We start from the raw sequence: 25987 nt of genomic DNA, 5'->3' as shown, positions 1-25987 counted from the left end.
TGAAAATTTTCCCTAATAAATTTTCAAACTGCTACCACCAGAGTGCTATTAAAGGGAACCTATTGCATTCCCACAGCTCCATTAAGTAAGTTATGACAAAGCTTGACAAAGGCCAACATGGCCGAAACGTTGCCTGTTTTTCTGTGATGGGGGAATAAAATTTTGGATATCAATTTGCACCCTGGATGCTGCCAAAGTCTTTTTTTCAATGGAGCTGTAAGTAGATGTGATAGGGAACCAGGTGATGTGTTTTTTATACCTGCTCCCACAATCAAGCTCTATCACCTGGTGAAGATTGTATGGCACACAAAAATTGGACTCTTTTCAGATTCCTATGTGTACAAGTCTATTGGAGAGTGCATGCACGGGAACCTGAAAAGAGTCAGATTCTCATGTTGCATGCTTACTTCACTGGGTGACAGACCATGGGAACAGGCAAGTACAGATAGTCCCCTACTTATGAACAGATTCCATTCCAGGAAGCTGTTCATAAGTGCATTTGTTTGTATGCCCATACTGGGGTTTGTATGTAAGGGGATCAGGAGTTGATCTCGCTCCATACCATGCAGGTGACAGCTGTTTCTTACAGCCGACACCCGCCCGCAACAGCTCGAATAAGCTGCACCGCTCATTGGAGCTGTTAACTCTTTAGATACCGCTGTCGATGTTCGGGGGTCCCGCACTGCCCTCATGATAAGATCGCGGGTTGCCGGGCAGCTACCATGGAAGCTGGGGGCCTTCTGAAAGGCCCCAGGGCTGCCATTGCAGAGTGACTATCAAGCCGTACCTATGGCAAGGCTTAATAGAATCCCTGTCAGATTGCTGACAACTTTGTTAACATGTAGCGAAGTTCGTAATTCAGACATTTGCAAGTGGGGGACTATCTGTTTAAAAAAATACATCACCTGGCTCCCTGTCACATTCCCCAACAGCTTAATAGCTTAACTTATGGTGCTGCGGGGATGTGACAGGTTTCATTAAATTTTATCTAATTTATTACAACAAAATCGTGTTGAGCTCTTATATGTATGATGATATATTTGGTAATTGTAGAAATACTTTTGAAAGATCAAAGTGCAGTATTAATGTTTGTTTGGGAAGATGTAGTATTGCAAGGTTAAGGGGATTGTCCCAAAAAATGAAGTAAAAAGTAAAAAAGGGCATATCTGCTCATGGCTATCTGACTATAAGAGCCCACACTGATCACAAGAATGGGGTTTCTAAGGTCCTCAAATGAATAAAGCAGTGGCCACACACACATTTATATTATATATAATATTATATATTTACACACACATGCGCTCTTTGTAAAGAAAAAAAATTGAGCGGCACCTAGAAGTTGTTTTGCTGCAAATCCCGGCATGCAGTTACATCTCAGGCAGATATACAAATGATTGTGGTGTGATTAGATGAACTGTCTTGCAACTTGACGTCCTAAAAGTGGTTCCATCCTTGGCCTAAAAAAAGGCTCTCATAGGCTACTTGTGTGTAGTGGACCACTTTTTGCACTTGTTTAGAGCTTGTTGACCACTAGATGCCTCTGCGATGCAATCAAAAAGATTTCGCACAGAATTTTAAAAGGAGCGCATTATTGAAATGTGAGAATCTGAATGATCGTATCGACGAATTGCCCGCTACCTGGGCTTTTCTGAACAGACTATGAGGAGGGGTTGGGACTAGAGGATGGGTGAGGGCACACACAAAAGAAGCCTGGGCTCAGGACACCTTCAACAGATTACGAGTAGAGAAGATCGTGTGATTGTGTGACAAGCATGAAGAGCTACAACTGTTTCATTGTCCGCCATCCAAGTGGCACCATCATTACAGGTTCCTGTGTTTGTCGGAACTATTTTCAGGTACTTGGCTGAAGGACATTTGGTTTCACGGCATTACGTGTACTGCCTTTGATACCCACTGTCACCTTCGTTCACAGTGGTGTCATGAACGGCTAAACTGGACTGCTATGGAGTGGAACTGGGTTGTTTTCAGTGATGAATTCAGGTTTATTTTGAGCATTGATTATGGCCATCTTTGTGTCAGGAAGCCTAGGGGTGAGCGACTCAATCCTGCCTTTTCTGTGCACATTGCCCCCACTGCTGCTGTGATGGTTTGTGGGGCTATAACATATAACAGTGAGTCACCGCTAGCAGTGGTACGAGGGACAAAGACAGCTCAGTGATATGTTCAGGACATCCTGCAGCCACATGTGTTTCTCTCATGGCAGGGCTTCCAGGAGGCCATTTTCCAGCAGAACAATGCTCGACTGCACACAGCATGGGTGTCTTCAGAATGTCTCCATAACATTGTCACACTTCCGTGGCTGCCCGGTCGCCAGATTTATTGCCAAAAGAATATGTATGGGACCATCTGGGATGCAAACGTTGACAGCCAACGAGTTTGTACAATCTATAGGCTCATTTACAGGAAATGTGGAGCGATATGCGCAGGATACCATACGGAACCTGTATGCCTCCATGCCCGCCCGTATCACATCTTGCATCCAAGCTAGAGGCGGTACTAGAGCCTCCATGTCCATCGGTATCACATCTTGTATCCAAGCTAAGAGGCAGTACAACAGGGTATTAGGACGCCTGCAGACGGCCGGATCGGATCCGGTAGTGAGAATTCGCGCCGCGGGACCCGACCCGAGCGCCTGCAGAGAGCAGCGCGTACTCTGCCCTTTCATGCGCAGACCGGAGCCGGCAGCAGGCATCTACGATATTGCTAAACGACAGCGCGGGAAGTATAAACAAACAAAAAAAAAAAAGTGCACTGCGCATGACCAATGCACAGTACATTACTCGGATATATGCAGGGTCAAGGCTGGAATTCACTGTAGGCCTCCACAAGTGGATTACGCATACAGTCGTGTGAGCCCGGCCTAAGACTGCTGTAGTATGGTTTGTTCTTAAAAACAACTCTGCTCTTCTGTATGCATTAAGGTTGTTTCACACTTGCGCTGGGCATCCCGCTTTCCTGCTCCGTTCTGGGAGCAGGAAAGGGTAATCCCTGCGGAGGAACAGTTCCCTCTCTGTATGAAAACGAACAGTGCCAAGTGGATCCCATTAACTAATGGGTCTACCCACTTTCTGACTAAGCGGCCTCATTTTGAGACAGAAGTAAAAGTGCTGCATGGAGCCCTTTTCTTCCGGTATTTGCAGCCAGATCTGCGATGGAATCTCCCACCGGAGGTTCTGACACAGATGAGAAACCACCCTTATGTAACTACACACTATGCCTCAAACTCACTCATCATCACCCTAGTATCTACAGGTGGGCCCCAAAAAAGTAGTCGAGCACCACACTCTTATGAAAGCTGCTTAAAAGAAAATCTGCGTTTCCCATAGCAACCAATTACACAGCGTCTTTAATTTCTTATACTGCTGAGGTAAAATGAAAGCTGCATTGTGATTGGTTGCTGTGGGAAACAAATATTTTCTTTTAGACAGCTTTCATAAGAGTGAGGTGTCAGGCTACTTTTCCGCGGCCCACTCCGTAAAGCAAAACTCATTGGAATGTTGTTTACTGGGAAATAAAAAGTATATGGTGCATAAGCAGGTTGTTATAGACGAGTTTGTAACTCATTACAGCAGCCCATCCCCGTTATGTACTAATCCAAGAGTACACAGAAGCAACAGGATAGGACTACACAACTAACATACATCACAGAAACATGCAAAGAGGGCAAAGGGAGCAGTCTAAAGTGAAGTACCTGTGCATGCTGGGTGACTAAAATATTCATAACGCCAATATAGATGGCTATTCTACACTTCTGCTCATTTGTACCTTCTTGTTAGATATCAAGAACAGATAAGTCCTTTTATGCAAGAACTGTATTGGTATTGGAGATTTATGCGCATCAGGAAAGTATTTAGGGGATGGAGATACTAATGGAGATTGAGAACTTGTCCTTTACCTAATTCACGCACATCACATTACATCACCACACTTACAATAGACGTTTTGTAGTATTTTTAAGCAGGCAGAAATCAGAATAAAGCAAGCCAGAAGGTCTAAAGCTTGATGTAAAGTCCCACATCTGGCGGGATAGCATTACCTAATTCTACATAAACGTGGGTGGCTTTCAATAAGCATGTTCATTATCAAACAAATATGGCATCTTTCAGCATCTACGGTGCACATCACGTCTGCACATCCCAGTTTAAATGCCAGGTTTTTGTCATGTTAAAAAAATTAGACAAAGATGAATCATTTCAGATTTATTTCCACCTTCAATGTGATCCGTTTTCTGTAGAATTCCATTGAAAAACAAACTGAAATCTTTTAGGGTGGAAAAATAAAAAAAAACATAATGTGGTTGCATTAATATACACACCCTAAAACTAATACTTTGTTGATAAATCCTTTGACTCTATGACAGCATTCAGTCTTTTTGGGTAAGTGTCTATCAGCATGGTACATCTTGATTTGCAATCTTTGCTCAATCTTCCCTGCAAAAGCACTCCAAATCTGTCAGATTGTGATGGCATTGTGTGTGTGCAGCCCTCGTCAAGTCAACCCATAGATCTTCAATGGGTTTTATGCTGTAATGGACTGATATTTGGGACTGTTCATAATTCTCTCCACCTTGGCTAAAACCCTGGTTCCAGCAGCAGATAAACAGCCCTGAACTATAATGCTGCCTTTACCATCTTCATTGTTCATATGGTGGTGTGCAGTGTTGGATTTGTGCCAAACATACCTTTTGGAATTAATGTCAAAAAGTTCAACTTGCGTCTCATCAGGCCGTAACATGCTCTTCCACATACTTTTGGCAGACTTGTTGTAGGTTCTGCCTCTTCGCAGCCTCCCAAACCAATTTTCTTCTGGTCTTTTCGTCAATTTTTTGAGGGACGTCCAGTTCTTCGTAAAGTCACTATTGTGCCAAATTTAACCCACTCCTTGATGACCGTCTTTACTGTGTTCTATGGTATATGTAATGCCTTGGAAATTATTTGGTACTCTTCTTCTGACTGATACAACACATCAAAGGGATCTGATTGTTGAGGGTAAGATCTCAGCAATCAGGACCATGGCTTTTGCTGAAAAATGCAACTAAGTAATAGTCAAGAAAATCCTACTGGAACAGCTGACTTTTATATGGAGTAAATCAAAATCCCTTTAACTAATGGCAGCTGTGTACTGTCTACTAATTAACATGAGATTAAATGTAATTGGCTAATTCTGAATACAACCACATAACCGAAGATAAGAGGGTGCTCACACTTATGCAACCACATTATTTTAGTTTTATTACTTTTCCATCCCAAATGATTTCAGTTTGTTTTTCAATGGAATTGTACAGATAACGGGTCACATTGAAGGTGGAAAAAAATATGAAATGATTCATCTTTCTCTGATTTTTTTTAATAGGACAAAAAAACATCATGCTCCTAAAAGATAAATACTACATCTAAAATAACTCCTGAGATTCCATACCACACCAGCAGAACTGTTTTTTTTTTTACTTAATGCTGCCAAAGTTTTTGACAGCATTGAGTGCAATTATTTGTGGGCTGTTCTTTATAGGATGGGTTATAGTGAGAAATTTGTGGTAAGAGGTAAATGGCTCTATTCAATGCCATGGTCAAAAGTGAAGGTAAATGGTCCTATTTTGGGACAGATAGTTTTGGAGAGGGGGTACAAGGCAGGAGAGTCCCGTCTTCTCTTTGCCTTGGATGGTTTGATCAGACAATCACCTGATATAGTTGGATTGCAATCTGAGGAAATTGTGGAACAGATCTCATTATATGCAGTTCATCGGCTGTTACATACGGGGGATGCGAGTAGATTAATAAGACCCATGATGTCTTTTTTTGATATATTTGGCAATATGATGGATCTCACTATTAATTGAGGGAAATCTGTAATTCTCCCTGTAGATCCTTTGCCCAGTGGACATCAGATCATACACAACTACAAATAGTGAAAGAATTCAAATATTTGGGAGTTGCGGTATCTTCTACGCCTCAAGGCTATATTTCTGCCTATTTGCTTCCATTGCTACAAAAGTTTGAGGATAAAGTCAAGATGGAATCATCTCCCATTGTCGATAAATAGGAAGGGAAAACCTTATTAAAATGGTTTTGATGGCACAACTCCTATAGATAATTTAAAAATATATATTTTGTGGCAAAGATTAGAGGCTATAGGTTTGGAAAGGGTTGTTGATCCGGGGATTATTTCGATTGCCAGACTTAGAGTCAGGACAGAAATTTTTTTCTCCTTAAATAAGGAAAATTGGCTTCTACCTCAATGAGTTGTTTTGCCTTCCTCTGGTTCAGTATTGGGGTAGGGGGAAGGTAATAGGCAGAACTTTTCAGCCTAACATACATTACTATATAACAAGAGGCAGTTTGACTACGTTTGAGAGATTTGGGGAAGATGGTCAGAATATATATATATATATATATATATATATATATATATATATATACATACACACATATATATATATATACATATATATATATATACATACACACATATATACATACACATATATATATATATATATATATATGAAATGGGCAGTTGATAGAGTGCTGTTTGTTACATTGAGGTATTGTAGAAAAGGTGAAGGGAATTTGGAGGGGGGAGGGAGAGGAGTAAGAAGGAAGAGCTCCATTTTTTTCTTACCTGGTTTTTGTCTAAATATATATTTTTTAGGATGGGGGAGATTATGATTTGCCTAAATATAGTTCTAATTGTGTTGTTTGGATAGGGTAACACTATGTGCTATGTATATTATGCATGTATAAATGTGTGGTACTTAGGTAATTATGTTCAACAATATAACTTCAATAAAAATGCTGCTGATAGTTTAATTGGTGTGAAATCCGTGGAGCTGTGTATAATATTCACCTGGTTCCCCATTCCTGCAATGCCCCCGAACAAAGTCAACTCATAGAGATGAATAGTAGATGCGCATGCTGACTTTGCCGGATGACACCACAACAGCAGAAAACCAGGTGATTTAGTTTATGGTGCTTAAAGTTGCTGACAGGTTCCCTACAAATCTAGAAAACACACGTCAGGGAGGCGCTACCTGTGTCGGCTTGCAATTATTAGTTCTTTAGAGTAATCACTAAAAGTGAACTGGAATGCTTAAAAAATGAATCAATTAGACTCACCCGGTGTCTGGCGAGCACCCCTGTACAGGGGTCTCACCAGCACCTCCACATCCTCGTCGGCTTTAAAAATCCCCTGGCGTGTCCGTTCGGCTGCTGGGCTTCTGTGTCCTGCTAGCTGGCAGGACCCACTCGAAGTGTTTTCGTATATAGACTTGGTGAAAAAAGGAAATGCCCGCGCTCTTTGGGACCTGAACACCAGGGTCGGGCTACAGACACCACTTGCTTCAAACTTTTATTCTTAATATCCTCTGTGCAACGCGTTTCGTCGTCCACACAACGACTTTATCAAGCACTTGATAAAGTCGTTGTGTGGACGACGAAACGCGTTGCACAGAGGATATTAAGAATAAAAGTTTGAAGCAAGTGGTGTCTGTAGCCCGACCCTGGTGTTCAGGTCCCAAAGAGCGCGGGCATTTCCTTTTTTCACCAAGTCTATATACGAAAACCCTACAAATCTAGAAGATGATTCTGGCAGCATCCAGGAGTACTATACCAAATATATCCTTTATTCTCCCATCACAGAGACAGCAACGTTTCGGCTGTGAAGCCTTTTTCAATGGTATGGAGAATTGTCTCAAGGACCATGAATAGGGGGAAAGAATTACCAGGCCCTTCTGTTTTGTTCTAGGTGGCTATACTAGGTACCATAAAGATGGGTGCATTTTAATATTTGCTATGGAGTCACTTCAATGTCCAAAACTGGTCACATACCAGAACGACAGGGTCGAAATTGCAGTTAGCTGTGATGATGTCTCCTCCATAGTGACAATGCCTCTTGGCTGTGATTCACTACCACAGTCACCTCATTATGGATGACACATCATGAGGTCAGGAAGTAAACACCAGAGTGCCATGATTTCACAGGTAAGTTTATTAATTATTTTTATATTTGAGGCAGTTTCAAGGGTATTTCTCATTTTCTAAACAGAGGCTCCAGCTATTTAAAGGGTAGGAGGACCAATGAAATCTTCCCTTCCTTTTTTAAAAAAATTCATTGACCAATATGAGGACATAAAGCTGTATAGGACATCAATACATTGTTGCATAGTCTGATGGAAAATGAGATATAAAATAATTGATTACAAGAGCCCCTGGTCTTTACTCAGAACTTATTATGATACCGAACACTTTCTTTGTAGACGAGAACATTTCCCTTGGATAAGGTGTAAACATGAAGCATTTCTTTCAACTCTTATTTCCATGAACAAAGCCAGTGTCCTCCATCGGAGTCTGCCTTACTGGCAAACACAAAGACATTTCTCTTGTGAGGTTGTTAATGTCAAGTTTCCATTTGGACAAATATTAATTCTGATCAGTTTGCGCTGCATATTGCCAAATAGTTTCCACGATCTGAAAAACAGCATTACTACTTGTATAAAGAGTCATGGTGCGCATGCCAAGCCCCTAGTGGCATGTTCATCTTTTAATGAGCAGGTTGCACACATTCCAGTTATGTTTTTCGTTGTTTGCCAAGTCTGCAGTGTTTTAAAACATAATCTGTTATTTATTTTCACAGCTATTAAATTGCAATAAAGAAATCATTTGAAGATTTTGATTATTCTGGAGTTAAGAAGTCATTGGATTCAATTGGATGTAAACACTTTTCAATGGAAGCATATGGACTTTGACAAGAACATAACTGGATTTTAACCACGTGAAAAAAGTCAGCACTATTATAATGTATGTACAAAATATCTGGCTGATCTGCGTAGAAATAAATTTGAGTTTTTTTCTGATACAGACAAGTAACATTCCCATATAAGCTACAATTAGACACAATCATTTCTGTATCAGTGAGCAATAAGCCCCAAACTGTTCATCCTAGAAACCTTAAGATGTGGGGTATCAGTGACAAAGTATTGTAACAGTAACCATGCACAATTGAACAAAATGTTATGTATTAAACTATGATGTAGAAAATATTTATGGCTGACGTGGACCAGTCATCTGTTCTTCCAAAGACAGTAAATATTGGACTATTTCATCAAGAATTTGTTGGTTTTCCCCCCAAATTTTCTAAATCCACAGAAAAATGGAAACTTTAAAAGTATTAGATAAAAATCTAGATGAAAGTATGAATTAGCATATTTGTATATTATCATGAAAAGAAAATCTATACACTATATGCAGTTATATATCTGGTATATATCTTGCCTAAGCTATGAAGATGTGTAAGTGCAATGATGAAGGCAAAGTACATCACTTCCTAATGAATTAATACAGGGGTAAGGCCCAGGCAGTAAAAAGTTATTTCACAATCATTTTCAGTTATGTTCCCTATGCGGGAGGAGCCGGTTTTCAGAGTGATGGCGGATGACAATTAACTCTGGAAATTAAGTAATCATCAGATTGCACTACTGAAATTAATGAACACTACTGAAACTGAAATGGGTTATCACTTGAGGAGGAATGTGGAAGCCAATATGGAACTCAATGAAAAAAAAACTATGAAATAAATGGGGTGTTTTCCCATAAATAAGTGCATATGTGAGAAGTTGTAGGAATCCCTTAAGAGGCCTGCATACAGTTTTCATGGGAAGAGTAGTTTGAAGTTACAGGGAAGTGATTTGCAAAAGTCAAATCCTAATGAAGAAATACCTTTACTGTTTTTAGGCCATGGGCATGGGGGCGATAGTTGTTTCCTTCCTCTTACATAAGCATATTATGAGCCAAAATACTAATACTAATCTTAAACCTATACATACTTGGCCTCTACATTGCTACTACACCTCATCCCAATCAGTCAGTCAGTCAGTCAGTGGAGTTAAGAACCCCCACTACCAATTAGAATACCAGTGTTATCTTACGTAGGGGAAAGGCCATTGTGTCCCTTTAGGCAGTAGGGCCCTAGTGCAACGGCAACCTCTGCACCTACTAGTATGCCTATACCCCTGCATTCAATTATGAGAAGTACCTTGATCCAACTAGAACATATAAATCTATCCCAAGAAAAGTATAGCATATGGTTCAAATTTAGTACTGGTGGTCCAATTTTCTCATAGGATGCATGTGTGTAGAATGATACAGCTCTAAAAATAGGGCATTGGGAAAGCATATGAAATTATGAAAGCTAATTTGCACTACAAAATTGCACATTCGAAAATAAGTGTTATAATAAAGGATATAGTACTGCCAGGAGGTAAACTTCAACCCAACAAACCTAATGAAAGTGTGTTGCATGAGCCATTCTCTTATGTAAATTACTTTCCTAATTCTTGCGGTGTTCAATCAGCTTATGGCAGTGTTCACATAGTGCAGCTTTTACAAAATGGTCAGGAATGCAGAAGTCCTTTTCAAATATGGTCTTTGGGAATTCTTTGATAGAGAAAAAGAGAGGGGATGGGGGCACTATTTTAATACCCATATAAGCCAGTGCAAAAAACTGCAACAAAGCTTGTCTCTTGTTCTGGAGGATCGTCCCATCCATGAAAGAATTAGTTAAACCTATTTTTCAATGCAGGTTTATTTGAAAACTTTAGGCTTTTTGTGAAAAAGACAGTGCAACAAGAACAATGTAAATAGCTTAAAACAAATACAAACAAGTAGTAGTTTTTCCAAACGCAACAGAAAATGCCACTTTTACGACTCATGCCCACAGCCGGGTCAGATTCTAACTGCGAAATCAGACCCGGTGCCTCCCAGAGACCCTATACTCACCTGTCCGGATCTGCTGTGAGAGTCTTGGCCAGTGAGTCAGCGCGTATGCACAGCGTACTCACATTGAAAGCCTTCAAATGGAAGCTGTCCCCGCGAATTTCCGCACGAATTAGAACATGCTGCGATTCTCTCCTGCGGGCGGAAAATCTCAGTTGATTTCCGCTCGTGGGCAGGGGAGAATCAATTATCACAGCATGTCTATGGACGGTTATTGCTGCGGAATTCGTGGCGGGTTTCTGGCCGTGAATTCTGCAGCGATAATCCGTCCTTGGGCATTAGCCCTTAATGATTACTGCAGTCACAGAATTACTCAATCTCTTTATGACAAGTGTCTTTCAAACTTTGTAGAGCACCCTTTTGTGGTTATGACCTGCCCTAAACATAATGTACAGCCAGACACCAGCTTCTGACAGTGTTCCTGAGGAATCTTGGCAAATTCCTAATGGGCAATGGCCTCTATTGCCTAAAAAGTTCCAGTTTTGTTTCATTGCTCCAGAGAGAATTCCAATAGTTCTGTGGCTTATTTATGGGTTTTGGAGTATATTGGAGCCATCTTTTCTTGTACTTTGGGGTCAGTAGAGGTGTACATCTTGGAGTTTGGGGATGAAGCCCTCCAGCGTTTAGTATGCCCCTTACTATGCAAATGGATACCCCAGTGTCTGCAGCCACCAAATCTTGCTGCATGTCTTTTGCAGTCACTTGAGGGGTTTTGACCACATGCTTCCTGAGGAATCTGGTAGAAGCCGGTTATACTGTATCTTCTTTCTGCCATGTCCAGGTAACTATGCTTCCAACTGTATCTCTAGGATCATTAAGTACCTTCGCTATCCTTTTCCTTGTTTGTGCAAGGCAATAATCTTTTCTCAAAGTTTTAAGACCTCTTTCTTGATTTAGCCATATTTCTAACATGCTATCAAACATTGCAATCAACAAAGTCCTAGCCAGTCCAGGTATGTTTCATCTCAAGCACACGTTATGTAACTAAAAAGGTACCTTTACACAGGGTGATCATCACCCAAATTATTACTGGGAACAGCAAATGTGGATGATAGTTGTCCTGTTTACAAGTGGCTGCTGATCAGGGCACCGAGCAAGAAATCGCTCACTTGTCGGAGTTGTAGCAAAAATAAAAGCCGGAAAATAAAAATCCCCCAAATATTGTCTCTCTGTTTTGAGTTGTTGGCTTAGGACTGCAGAAGTTTTAGGTTTGAATCGGACCTTGATGGGGATTTGAATCTAGGACACCATCACTGCAAGTCAGCAGCAGTGACCACAACACCCCTTTCTGCACAGTTGTTCCAGTAGGCCAAATTAGAAAACCCGATTTTTATTTTGATTGATTTTAATGGAAGTCAGAATCAAAAGTCCCGATTCAAATGAAGCCCTTGATGAGTTGCATCAGACGTACTAGAGAGAACACCCGAATTACAAATGTCCCGTTATAAAAGGATTCTATTCATGAGGTTTGAATAATTCTGAGACTGCAGCAATCATTAAAAGTGGCATTTTGTGTAGTTTGTAACAACAAAAAAAATCAATTTAAATCGCTCAACACAACCAATATTTCCAAACGGCTGAATGTTTGTAAATTTGACAAGTAAATTTACAGGGGGGGGGGGGGGGGGGGGGTCGTTGAATAAATGTGATTGCAACTGTAATTTTAATCGAATTTGATCGGCAGTAAAGTTCTTAATTTCCCCAGTGGTGGTACTGCGGGGGAATGCAATACCTGCTGCCAGCTTCAATGACACATTACAGGGTATTGTTGGAGTTCCCAGCATTAGAACACAACAGATTAGGCACAGGGAACAAGCCTTTTAAAATCCAGTTACCTTGGTTTGGGTTTACAGCTGTAACTGCACTGTGTGAACTGAGCCCATTCCTGCTTCAGTCTCCATCTGGAATCTGGAGAACATAGTAAGCCGTTCACATACAGGACTAACCTACTCCCATGACCTGATAATCATTGTATGGTTCACGTTTAATCCAAGAATCATGCTACAAGAAAACCTTTGTTACAGAATATTGTGTGAACTTTCCCTATGCAGTGTCATAATTTGTAAAGGAAAAATGTTACTGAACTTTGTTTCCATGGAAGAAGGTGTGTTAAATGGTGCTTAATTGTAACTTGAATTAAATCCATACAAGCCTATGCTACTTAAACAGAGCTTTATGTTTATTTTGCTATATTGTAGATTTGGTGACACAATTTGACTTTACTTATGTTTCTTGATTGCTTATATGATGAACTTTAGAGCTTTGTTATTCAGAGATCTCATATTTATAACACAGGCTACTTCTCTTGCATACTTTCATGGTTTTCTTTTGCCTGTCTCCACTATGGTTGCAAACTTATGTGAAAATGACTTGAATTAAAGTACTTCAAGTTTTTCATAAAGACGATTTCTTGTTTATATGTAATCAAAAGAGTAACATTATCAAATGAATGCAAGCCCTTTCTTCACATGATCCAGTTTCTACTTCCATAATCAGTGTCATGATGTATGCCATGGGGTTATATACACTGAATGGACACTTTATAGGCGACACCCATCCAGTAGAGCATTGGGTTTTCTTTGACCTTCAGAACTGCAGCTATTCATATTGGTGTCCATCCATAAGTATCTGAGGACCTGATCATTACTCCACCTCCACAAGTCTAAACTGTTGACTTAGGAAGAGTTCATTGATTCATGCTGCTTGCACCAAATGTTGACCCTCTCATTAGTATTGTTTAACAAAAGTCTTAAGTCAACTGACCAAGTGATATTCTAGCACTGCTCACTGATCCAATTCTTGCACTCCTTTGCGCATTGTAGGCTTACCTCTCGATTTCTCTTAAACAGCAACTGCACTTGAACTAGTCGCCTGCTGTTATAGCTCATCCATACTAAGGAACGACACGTTGTACATTCAGACACGTTAGTTAGAGCACCAGCATTTTATTTGGCTGAAATTTGTTTGACTGTGCAATGCCCATTTGGCAGAATGATTCTTCACAACCTTCTGTCAACAAGTGGTTTATGTCCACTGGATGTTTTTTCTAGGTCCCACCATTCTTGGTATACTCTTGACATCACTGTAAGAAGAAAACCTCACAAAGTTGGCAGTTTTTGAAATAGTTACTCTGACTAGTCTGGCACCAATAACCATGGTTCATTTTAAGTCACTCACAGAACGTGATCTTCCCATTTTAATGTCAATTCACACTAAAACTGATCCACAGAAAACTTGCTCACAATTTTATGCTGCATTGCGGATTCATGTCTGATTTCCATCACCGAAAGATCCAATTGTGAAAGGTCAGCAGAACAGAGACTAATGGTCCATTTACACCGGCGGTTATCAGGCTTCAATGTTCCTCTGAACACTCGTTCAACCGACAAATAGAGCTGTGTAGGAGGACCAACCAGCTGAATCAGCTGATCGTTCAGTTTCAGAGAACATAAATGCTCACTGCCCAGCTTGTAAAAAGCCCCTCTGTGAAAGTGAAGATGTACAGCAATTCTATGGGGGATGAACAATCGTAATCATGACCGTTCGTCCCCATAAGCCAATTCTCGTCCTGCATAAAGAAAAGTGTTGATCAACATGCGTTTTGATGGGTGCTTGTTAGAATGGACTAGGAACTCGGCCCGTGTAAAAGCACCAAAAATCCGAAGCAATCCATCTTAGAGAACAACATGTATGCAAGGTCTACATAAAAACACTCTTAGCTTTCTTCTTTCCATCTGTGTAACCAAAGTATTGCATCCATAGCAGCACCCATTTGCCTTCAAACTGATTGGTTAATTAGTATTCCAAGGTGAAGATATGTTGAAGTAGGAAAACTTTATATAGTCTAACAGCAAAGACCTCGTTTGGTTTCCAGCCATGTCAATGGAGATCACAGACTGGAAGAAAACCGCTCCAAACCATGAACAAGTAAAGTCTGGATTAAAATAATAAAAGTACATTAATATATTTAGTATTTTAATAAAGCAACCTGAGGGAGAAGCTTACAAGCGATTTTCATTATGAAATAATTAACACTGTCAGCATGTTTATGTATTTTGTGCTCATGGTTATTTAATAGACTTATTTCCCCCTGTAGGTTTTTAACAGCTGAAAATTTCACTTTAGGAATAGTCGAACCCACTGGATAAAGATAATCCTATATACTATATTTTTTTTCTCTAGACCGCTCAATTGAACAGTGATTAGCATAAAATAAACCAACTTCTTGAATAAATGCATTTTACACCAATTTGGACTTACTGCGGCTGAACTAAAGGAATGTTACAATACAGCACTCGTATTTCTTAATGACGACTAGCTTGGCAGGGTACCTTACACTACAGAGTCCCGCTGAGCTGGCCAGCTTTACTATAAAAGGGAAGAGATCTGAGACGACAACCCTGTTCCTAGTCATTACTTTGCTGGTTAAGCATGACCTTAAGAAGCGAGCTCCTGGTGACGAATACACTCCTGATTATCATGTGCATGGCTATATTATGGCTCAGTTTTGTACTGAGCCATAATAGGGCATCCATAGATTTTATATGGTGCCTTTACCATACCTTATGCCTCCAATTTAATTTTGTTTTATTTTAATGGATACTGTATAGATCTGATCGCAAAAAGGAAGTCTCGGCATGCTTAATCAGATACAAAAGGTGTATGTAAGTAGGTATTCTTCCCTAGGACCGACACGGCACATGCCAACACTCTGTTCCGCTCTACAGCATCTGTGCTGGCGCACGAGTAAGTGCTAAACAGCTAAATCATTAAAAATAAAATCTGGGCATTCCCATTTAGTGTCAAAAAAGCACATCACAAAAAAACAAAAAAAACCCTGACATTTGCACAAATATTTTATCATAGTTAAACATGAATTATCTCATATGTATAAAAGAAATATATAGAATACATTTAAAATGGAAACTAATCATCAAAAACTATCTTTTTGCCCTGGAATACTGCCATCTGGGACTGCTCTTTCCGCTTCCTGCTGGCTTCCCACGATGGGTGCAGGGCTTCCTCTTTTATGTTGCTCTGTTGCTTTACAGCTGAAGCTTTGAAAGACTGCGAATTCCTTGATAAAGTGTTTGCCTGAGGAATGACTAAATGGGAGAAAAAAAATGAAGATATATATATATTTTCTAAGTCTATAAACAATATGAAACAACACAATCCACAATTTGCAACAGTTCACCCTTCTTAACCTTCTTAAAACTGTGATGGCCATAAAAGGTTATACGAGTGGTAACCAGCAGTACTTGATGCTCCACCATCTGAACCATGCTGCAGATCAGGGGTTTCATTTAAAACATACTGCCCTGCTAAACTGGACAGCTGGGTGGTGCCCCCTGTCAGTGCCAGCTGGGATGATTATCAAAGGGTACTTTTACACGAGCCAAACGTAGCCAGAGTAAATCACTGAAGAGAGTGATTATGGGTAAATGCTATTCCCTGTAAAAATGGGACCAGACAGGGCAAGTGAGCAACAATCAGTCACTTGTCAGAGTCACTTAAAAGCCAAGCAATTGTTGACCTGTGTAAACAGGCAGTTCATCTATAAATGACTGCCTGTTGACTCTGAATGGGGACAGTCAGCCCGGAGACATCTCTGCCTCCAATCAGTGAAAGGCCATCGCTCCCTGTGTGAAAGCACAGAAATAATAATCGTTGGAACAGCTGTCGGGTGCTTAAGCTAAAAAGATGTGACAGATCCTTTCTAGGGTGTGTTCACATGTAGCAGATTTTGGTGCAGATCTGAACAGATTTCACCTTTCCAACCGAATACAAACTGAAGGGGTGAAATCTGCACCAAAATCCACATTATATCAGCTGTGTGAACACACCCTTAAAGGTCATGATCTACTATATACATCCTAAGGTTAAACCACACAGTTTTTTATTTTTTGCGGTACTACTTTTATTTTTTTCCAAAGCCATTTAATTTTTTTTAAATTACTTTTTGACCGCCATCTTCTGGCAGCGATAAATTATTTTTTTTGTCAACATAGTTGTGGAAGGACTCTGTTTGCGGTACTTCCTGTAGTTTCTATTGGTACAATTTTGAAGTAAATACAAATTTTTTCTTAGAGAAAGAGTGACCAAAAAAAAACCCTGCAATTCTAGAATTACTTTTTTTCTGATGACGTTCACAGTGCGGGATAAATTATGCATTACTTTGATAGATTGGACTGTTTTTGTTTTATTAATTGGATTCTTTTATTATGAATGTTGCAAAAGATTTTTTTTTAAAACTTATTACTTTTTATTCTTTTTAATTATTAATAAAAAAAAATGTAAACATTAGTTTAAAAAAAAAAAAGTTTCAAGCTTCTGAAGTATGATGTAATGTCATAACATTACATTATACGGCAATCTGACAAGCAATCTATCTTGCCATTCCACATCCTTTCAGAAGGCCCCCGGCTACCATGTCAACACACGATCTTATTGCAGGGGGCAGTGCGGGACCCCCAAACATCGATCGGAGTATTTAAATGCCGCTGTCAGAATCTGTTGCAGCATTTAAAGGGTTAACAGCTCTGATCAGTAGCATGGTTTATTAGAGCAGTTGCTGGCAGGTGTCGGCGGTAAAAAACAGCTGACACCCACATTGCATATAGCGGGATCAACCTGCGATCCTCCCTCCATACACACCCCGAACTTGCAGGACGACACTGTATGCCCTGAAGCGTTAAGGGGTTAATATTTTGTCTATATATTCTTTATAAAATTTCTTTCCACTTCCGGTCACGAAGCACACCTGATAGGAGCCACTCAAGTTGACAAAAGTAGAAGCGATGAGGCAAAAAAATAATAAAAATAAAAAGTTACATAATAGTTGTACTACTAGAAATAAAATTATGACACTTAAAAGGGCCACTCCAGCGAAAACACAGTTTTCCAACCCAGTACCAGTACCATTTTAGCTCCTTCCCCTTGACAGCCTTAATGCGGTCATCACCTCTAATGGAAGGCGGTGCATGGTCTATAACACGTAAACGTAACTGATTCACTGAGTGTCCTTTATCAATGAAACGTCTCGGGACCAGCAAGTCACTAGCCCCTGTACATATGGTGCTTGCTCCCCACGTATATTAGCCCGCAGGGACATACCTACCCCTGATATTGAACGATTTACTTGTGACAAGGTGATTACATTTATGACCTCTCAGGAGGTTATTACAGCATGAACGGTTAAGGCAGGGAAAATTGGCAACTCTAGGTGGAAACAAAAAGGACTGTTTAGATGAGCCTAACATCCTACAGTATGTGGACCGAACCAGTTTAGCCTTTAAATTGGAACCACGGCTATAGGACATAATAGGGGGGACTGTGAATTGCTCAACATTCGCGCATCCTTTACCAAGTAGGGGCCAGCGTTTCCTCACAATATGAAAAATTCTTCCATTGATGGAACTGAAGGTGGAAACAAGTGGAATCTGATCAACCGTCTGTGCCTTTACTTTAGATACAAGTAACTCATTCTGTTTAACCAATTGAGCTCTCCTTGAAAATTCCTGGACCAATGCTTTTGGATCCCCTCTAGTCAGAAACCTGGAGCACATTTCTTCCAAGCATTCGTCAATAACTTGATAGTTTACAATGCGTCTCACCCGAAGCAACTGACTCCAGAGAAGCGAGTCCAAAATGCTCCGGGGAAGACAACTCTGATATAACAGATTATTCCTGTCAGTGAGTTTAACAAACAGGTCTGTATTTAAACCATTACCTTGCCTAGAAATTAAAACATCTGAAAATGGATGCTTTCTGTAGAGAAGGATGATGTAAATTTAAATTCCGGGTAATTACGTTCTGCCTGGAATACCAAAAGATCTACCCGAGAGCCCTCCCATATGATGATGAGGTCATCTATAGAATCGCCACCAGGCTTTGACGTCATGCCAGTAGGAGGAAGTATATACAAAGCTGTCCTCAAAAGCCCCCATAAAGAGGTTTGCATAAGTGGGGGCCACATTGGACCCGATAGCAGTCCCCTGGCCCTACCAGTAGAAGACATCCCCAAAAACAAAGTAGTTGTTAACGAGGATGAACTCGGACACACCTCAGCGAGAGGTCAGAGCCCGCCAATGTGCATTCTTTATGTATTATTATATAGGTGCATACGAAAAAATTCACTGTTGTACCTATAAAGGATTAGTTCATTATATCCCAGCTTTGCTGGTTATTTGTTTGTGCCTGAGAAGTCTCTTTGAAGAAATTTTCTGTGAATGTTTGACTGATCGGTTTTGGTGGCATCGCCCACCAGTGATCAGATTTGAGTTATCCAGGCGAGGTTTGATTTGTCTGTACGTCACTCATTCAAACATTATTGAGAATTCCTTTTATTTTATGCGTTGTTTCGCCATGTTCTCGCAAGCCTTCTACCGGCGCATATGTGCCCGCGGTCTCGCGAGATTCGATTGTTCCGCACCGGAATTCAGTGGTGTTATTTGCTTGCAATCTGGAGGGATTTTGTCATTGACGCTTGCGCACTTAAAAACCAGGAATGCCAATTAAGCCCGAGTGGTGCCATGATGGAGTTGCATGTTACAGAGGTGTTTCAACCATGATGTAAGTTGATTCGTCTATGTCCTTATGGGTTGGGCCTAAATGGGTGTTGCCGCTTTGTAACTCTGCTATATACGAGAAGCCTTTGTCAAGCATGGGAACATGTTGAAATGACCTTGTATGTAGGTCATTTCAACATGTTCACATGCTTGACAAAGGCTGCTTAGCCAAACCGTTGCCGCTTTGAATGGCAGAATAAAGATTTTTTGTACTTTTTGCACTGCATATGCTGTCACACCCTTCTTTATTTTTGCTTTTAAGATTGGATCCTGGGATTCTGGCTCCTTTGTGGCTCTGCATTAAGTTGCTCGCTGGAACCAGCAGTGAGGATTGTGCTGCTGGGAATACATTTATTTGTTCTGCTTCCATGTAGTAGAACCACCTATCTGATACTTATCAGGGACCATCTTGATGCTGAGATTTCTCTCTGCTTTCTCTTCCTCTATGCTGTGTTAATGCATCATGGGATCATTAGCACAGCATCACATAACCAACATAATCAGCTAGAGCCAGAACCATTTCTGACTGCTAGGAGGACATGGTGATAATCATTACCCTCTGTAAAACTTATTGTCTTTTGCTTATTTAGAATAATACAAATCAGGGAAGATGAACTGTCATCTTCTTCATTATAACGGTATGACAGGAGCCGTTAAATCATCAGCAATAACTGTGATAGGAGTTGGTCTCTCACTGTAAAAAGGCTGTGTGGTTAAGTCTATAGAATATTAGCAACTAGGAATGCTGATGACTGAGAACTGGCGTTTGTACCTGCCCTTATAACACTAAGTATGAGCGTGTTGCAGTTTTTTTTTAACCTACTAAAAAAAAATGCATCCAGTAGTCTGAAAATACGTTAACTGTTGTTAATCCCCCCGAATAGAGAGTAGTCAGTACATGGCTATCACCTACAAATGATATACCTTACATACCTGGTTTCTTATTTCTGACAGGTGGCAATTTAGATTCTCTGAAAAAGAATAAAACTATATATTAGTAGCTGTCAATCGCACATTTATATCAGAGATACAATATGTGTAATATATTGATAATCTACCATTTTTTTGCCGTCACACATGCCTAACTGATAATTCGATTATGACTACCTTCATGAATATTTCTCAGGTATTACTCGACTATAATGTGATGCTTATGGGACATATAGCTTTTGTTCCCAACCATACATCGTCAAGGTATGGTCTCCTGTTTCCAGTACTTTGGCTCTACATCTAGAAAAGGTAAATAAAACACCAAAAACGATAACATAACAAAAGCGAACTCTAAATAAAATATAAAAGCACACATTATAAACAGCAGAGCCCAACCTATAAAATCATCTTCATACTCTGAGAAAAAAAATCTCTGTATTTCCCCATGATGTGTTATGTCGATTATGAGTGTGGAGCTTGCACGTCTTGGGAGGTCAACTGCTATATGGGTGGCCGGGGAGTCGCTACAGTCTGTTGACAATTTTCACATTTTTTTGCTTTCCAGAACAGAACCCTGAACATGTGTCTTACCTTTTCATATAGGTTGACTTTGGTTTAGTTTCAGCTAATGATGTGCAAAAGACTGATTCCAGTTTCACATTTTTGGGACCTGTGCTCGCTTTCTGCTCTTCTGTGCGATTAACTGAGGGTTTTGCGTTTGCTGGAGGAATTTTGTCTTTGCTTATCTGGTTATCAGTTTTGCTTGTTTTTTTCTTTTTTGTGTGTCTCAATTTACCAATAAAAAAGTCATTCTCGCTGTCACTATCGCTGTCTTCAAATCCAGAACCCTGCTTTAAAAACCTCTCTTCCGTGCTGTCATCAAAATATTCCTTATCTTCTTTGTCAGAGTCTTCGAGATCACTAGAATCAGAATCACATGGTGCTTTTTGGCCAGGGTTACTTTGCTCTACTTTCTTTTTGGCTATATTTTGCACTGTATCTTTATCAGAATTACTCGGCAAAATGTTCTTTTCAGATGGAACTTCTCGAATAGCTTGAGAAGCCTGCGCTTGTGGTGATGGTGGAGAAGAGGACTCTTCATTACTGTGCTTACTAGCTGTAAGATCGGTCACCATCTCCTTATCTGTGGTTTCTACTACAGGACTGTCCATAACAGCATTCTCGAGTTTTGGTTCCTCCATTTTCCTTTTTCGCTTTACGTTCCCTTCTTTAGGCTTGTTCTCGGTCTTGGGCTTTTCGCTTTTTGTAGGTTTGGAGGGTAAGGAAGGTTTTTCTGGTTCATCCTCCTCATCTACTTGGCTCATTCTGGCCTTTTTAAATGCCTTGACTGCATCTATAAAAAATAGATTTTAAGAAGTTAGAATTAGAGTTGTCTTAAGGTACTGTATATACTTGAGTATAAGCCTAGTTTTTCAGCACATTTTTTTGTCCTGAAAAATCCCCCCTCGGCTTATACTCAAGTCAGGGAAGGCTTAAAAAAACCCTCCATACTCACCTCCCAGCCGGAGTCTGTGTCTCCGGCTCGGTCATCCCCCACCGTCAGTGCTGTGTAAGTAAGAGCTGTGATTGGATCGAGCGTCAGCCAATCACAGCCGGTCCTCGATCGTTCACAGCCAATCAAGCTGCTTTAGAATTCTCCCCACTGTCATCTCCCTGCTCGGCTTTCAAATCCCGTCGTCAGTGCTGTGTAAGTAAGCGCTGTGATTGGATTGAGGGCCAGTTGTGATTGGCTGGCGCTCAATCCAATCACAGCGCTTACTTACACAGCACTGACAGAGCCAAGCAGAGAGGACGGCGGGGGATGACAGCGGGCAGAATTCAAACAGCTTGTCTCACAGACACAGATGCCGGCTGGGAGGTGAGTATGGAGGGTTTTTTTTTTACCTAGTATATACTCGAGTATAGCTCGACTTATACTCGAGTCAATAAGTTTTCCCAGTTTTTTGTGGTTCAACTTATTGTCTCGGCTTATACTCAGGTCGGCTAATACTCGAGTATATACGATAAGTAGTTCATCTACACTAAATGGTGGCTTGATTACACACACACAAATCTAGTAGAGCATTGGATCTCCTTTGGCCTTTAGAACTGCAGCAAAACATGGCATACAATCTACTAGGTTTCGAAACTGTTGTCCACAATGTCCCATATTTCTGTACAAGAAAGCTTCTTGCAGTTGTTGCAAATTTAATGGAAGTATTGACTTGCTCTTGGCAGTTTTCGAAACATTGGCACCGGCTAGTCTAGCATCGTTGGAAGTTGTTCAGATCACTGGATGTTCCCAACCTAAATGTGGATTCAACTCTGAGACTGTTCCCACGAAAAACTTGCTAATTTAATATTATGCTGCACTGCGGGGGTCATGTGTGTGATCTCCATACAGGTAAACTCAAATCGTAAAAAGACTGGGATCTCTACTTAAGTGGCATTTTAGTGTATGATTAAGTAATGAAAGTAGTCACAGCTAATGTGCCAACTATGTGTAATATAACGAAATGTGAAATATCTGATATTAAATCATTTAAAGAAGGCTACACATTAAAAGCCTTTATAGATGCCAAGTTAGTGATTTTTCAACGTTAAAGTAAAATATTTTTCTTGTGCCAAGTTATAAATGTTTACAGTTACCATATGGGACGAATGAACATATAACAATTTTCAACTGCATACCATCCTGTGTCTTTGCATGTGATCATGGGGTGCTGATGGGTTGCTATAAAACATGGAGGCTGGAGAATGGTGTGTGGGTCTTTAAAACCCTTATATTCCATTCTTTGAGAGGTAAGTAACAAAATTTAAAAAAATCTGCAATTCTGGCTTTTTTTTCTTAGAACAGAGTTCACTGTGTGGAATGAATATGTTAAGTTAAAGGGGTTGTCCCGCGAAACAAAGTTGGGGTATACACTTCTGTATTGCCATATTAATGCACTTTGTAATGTACATTGTGCATTAATTATGAGCCATACAGAAGTTATTCACTTACCTGTTCCGTTGCTAGCGTCCCCGTCTCCATGGTGCCGTCTAATTTTCAGCGTCTAATCGCCCGATTAGACGCGCTTGCGCAGTCCGGTCTTCTCCGTGTTGAATGGGGCTGCTCGTGCTGGAGCACTGCTCCTCGTAGCTCCGCCCGTCACGTGTGCCGATTCCAGCCAATCAGGAGGCTGGAATCGGCAATGGACCGCACAGAAGACCTGCGGTCCACCGAGGGTGAAGATCCCGGCGGCCATCTTCGCAAGGTAAGTAAGAAGTCACCGGAGAGCGGGGATTCGGGTAAGTACTATCCGTTTTTTTTTTTTTCAACACATGCATCGGGTTTGTCTCGCGCCGAACGGGGGGGGCTATTGAAAAAAAAAAAACCCTTTTCGGCGCGGGACAACCCCTTTAATTCTGTGGGCAGTATGATTACATTAATACCAAAATTATACAGTCTTTTTTTGCAACTTATACACACTTAAAGTAATAAACAAAAATGTATATTTTATCTATCGCCACATTCAATGACCCCTAACTTGTTTTTTTCAACATAGTCCAGTCATGATAGCGCAACATGTTGGTTGCCCTATGACCTCTGTAGGGACAGGAAGGAGGAGAGATTAAAAAGCATCTCTATCAATCTATAACGGCCTTCGCAACAGAAAGAAATGGGACAGTGAAAGGGGCGATGAAAATCTTGGGACTGATGACCTCTTGTTTACAAATGGTTTCCTAGACAAAGTTCCATTGTAGGCCCTTACAGAATTCTATTCTGTTAAAATGGGATAGGAACCAATCTTCACTAAATATGAAATTCAGACTATGCCTCCAGGTCAAAAGAGCTCTTTCATGGTGGTTGTCACCCACTTATCTTAGCGAAGGGGACAGTGGTCCCTTTGTATCAATGACGACCAATACAAGTCGGACAAGCTGGGGAGCTCAAGTAGCAGACCTGGTGTTCCAGGGCTCCTGGGGATCAAAAATCAGTTCCCAATCCACCGATTGCAGAAAATTAAGAGGCATTTCAGGCAGAAGAGTTGTTTAGAAAATGTTCTCAAGCAATATAACAGCAGTTTCATTTATTCGCCATCAGGGTGTCAACAAACATCTACATCTAAAAAATCTTGCAGAAAATCTTCTCCTGGGTAGAGACAACTGTAGTATTCGTTTCAGCCATTCCCCTCAAGGGTTTACGGAACATCGTAGCACACTACCTCAGTCGGCAGTAAATATTCCTGGAAAGTGGTCCCTAAATCTGGAGGTCTTCGACTCCATCATAAAGCAATAGGGAACCTAGGTAGACCTGTTTGCCACAAGACTGAACACCAAGTGTTGGAAATTCTTCTCAATGAATCCAAAGGACAAATCAATTAGGTCTGGATGCCTTCTCCCAAGAATGGAACATACACCTGGCATATGTCTTTTTCCTGTTCCCCTTCATTCCCCAGGTACTGTGGAAAATACGAGAAAGCAGAGCCAAGAAACACAGATTGCTCCTTTTTGATCAAAGAAACCATGGTTCCTGTTACTAAGGTAACTTTCAATTCAGGATCCCATGCCTCTACCTTCCAGTTGGGACCTTCTAGTCCATGGTCCAGTCTTACAGCAGAAACCAGAAAAGTTAAGGTTGATGGCCTGGCTATTGAAAAGCAAAGACATTTAGATCAGGGTCTCTCGAACAAGGTAATAACCACCCTTTTTAAAGAGTAGTTAAAGGGTCACTTTCTCTATATATTGTGTGAGGAACGTTCTGTACTTGGTGTGGCACCGATCAGCCTGACCTGTATAAACCTAATATACGTAAAATTTAAGACTTTCTCCAAGCGGAGTTGGATCGTAGTCTGAGTCCTAGAACCATTAAAGTACAGGTGTCTGCCCTTGGTGCCTTTTTTGATATTCATTTGGCAGAACATAGATGGATTCGAAGATTTATCAAAAGGAACGAATAGGTTCAGCCTCTTTGTTAGAAAATAAATTCCCTCCTGGGACTTAAACCACGTACTAAATCGTCTCTGCAGTTTCCCTTTCGAGACATTGGAGACATCAATTAAAATGCTCACCACGAAAGTAATTTCTGGTAGCAGTGACATCAGCTAAAAGGGTTAGCGAGATCCAGGGCCTTTCTTGTAGGAAGCCGTATCCATCAGTGTTAGATGACAGGATAGTTCTTAGGTTACACCCCTTTTTTTCTTCCCAAAGTTTTTTTCTACCTTCTATAGGGAGCAGAACATAATTCTTCTTATCTTATGTCAAAACCCTAGGAATAACAAAGAGGAGGACTTTCATAAATTAGATGTGAGAAGGGTCGTGCTAGCCTATCTACAGGAATCAGAACTGTTCAGAATGGATAATAACTTGTTTATTCAATTCCAGGCTCCTAATAAAGGAAAAGCAACCTCAAAGAGCTCCATCGCCTGATATATTAAAATGGCAATCCAGGAAGTATATAGGGCTCAAGATGTATTCCCTCCAGAAGGTCTTTAAGCTCATTCGACAAGGGCCCTTACATCACCTTGGGCTGAATGAACCAAAGCCTCTGCAGAACAAAGGTGCAGGGCAGCCACTTGGACTAGCATCCACACCTTCACAAGACATTATTGTTTAGATTTACATGCCAATAGAGAACTAGCCTTTGGATGGAAAGTCCTTCAAGCTGTAGTTTCTCCTAGAGACAGTAATATGGTACTGCTCCATCTGTGCTGTCAC

At 40.6% G+C, this 25987-nt stretch overlaps 2 protein-coding genes across 2 annotated transcripts in view; one reads left to right on the top strand and one right to left on the bottom strand.

The window, feature by feature from the left end:
- The window catches only part of LOX (lysyl oxidase), a 79462-nt gene extending 70407 nt beyond the window's left edge, over positions 1–9055 (top strand). The window contains exon 7 of the mRNA XM_066603110.1: positions 8650–9055. Within this exon, the coding sequence (XP_066459207.1) occupies positions 8650–8656 (7 nt within the window). The 3' untranslated portion in view covers positions 8657–9055. The remainder of the gene's footprint in view (positions 1–8649) is intronic.
- A 5694-nt stretch (positions 9056–14749) lies between these two features.
- The window catches only part of SRFBP1 (serum response factor binding protein 1), an 82225-nt gene continuing 70987 nt past the window's right edge, over positions 14750–25987 (bottom strand). The window contains exons 6-8 of the mRNA XM_066603109.1: positions 20879–21641; positions 20291–20328; positions 14750–15892 (exon numbers count right to left, since the gene is read on the bottom strand). Of these exons, the coding sequence (XP_066459206.1) occupies positions 15714–15892; positions 20291–20328; positions 20879–21641 (980 nt within the window). The 3' untranslated portion in view covers positions 14750–15713. The remainder of the gene's footprint in view (positions 15893–20290; positions 20329–20878; positions 21642–25987) is intronic.

The sequence above is a fragment of the Eleutherodactylus coqui genome, chromosome 5, assembly GCF_035609145.1.
Source record: "Eleutherodactylus coqui strain aEleCoq1 chromosome 5, aEleCoq1.hap1, whole genome shotgun sequence".
NCBI classification, from domain to species: domain Eukaryota; kingdom Metazoa; phylum Chordata; class Amphibia; order Anura; family Eleutherodactylidae; genus Eleutherodactylus; species Eleutherodactylus coqui.
The sequence above is the reverse complement of the archived record's forward strand: the minus strand, read 5'-3'. Positions and strand labels throughout refer to the sequence as shown.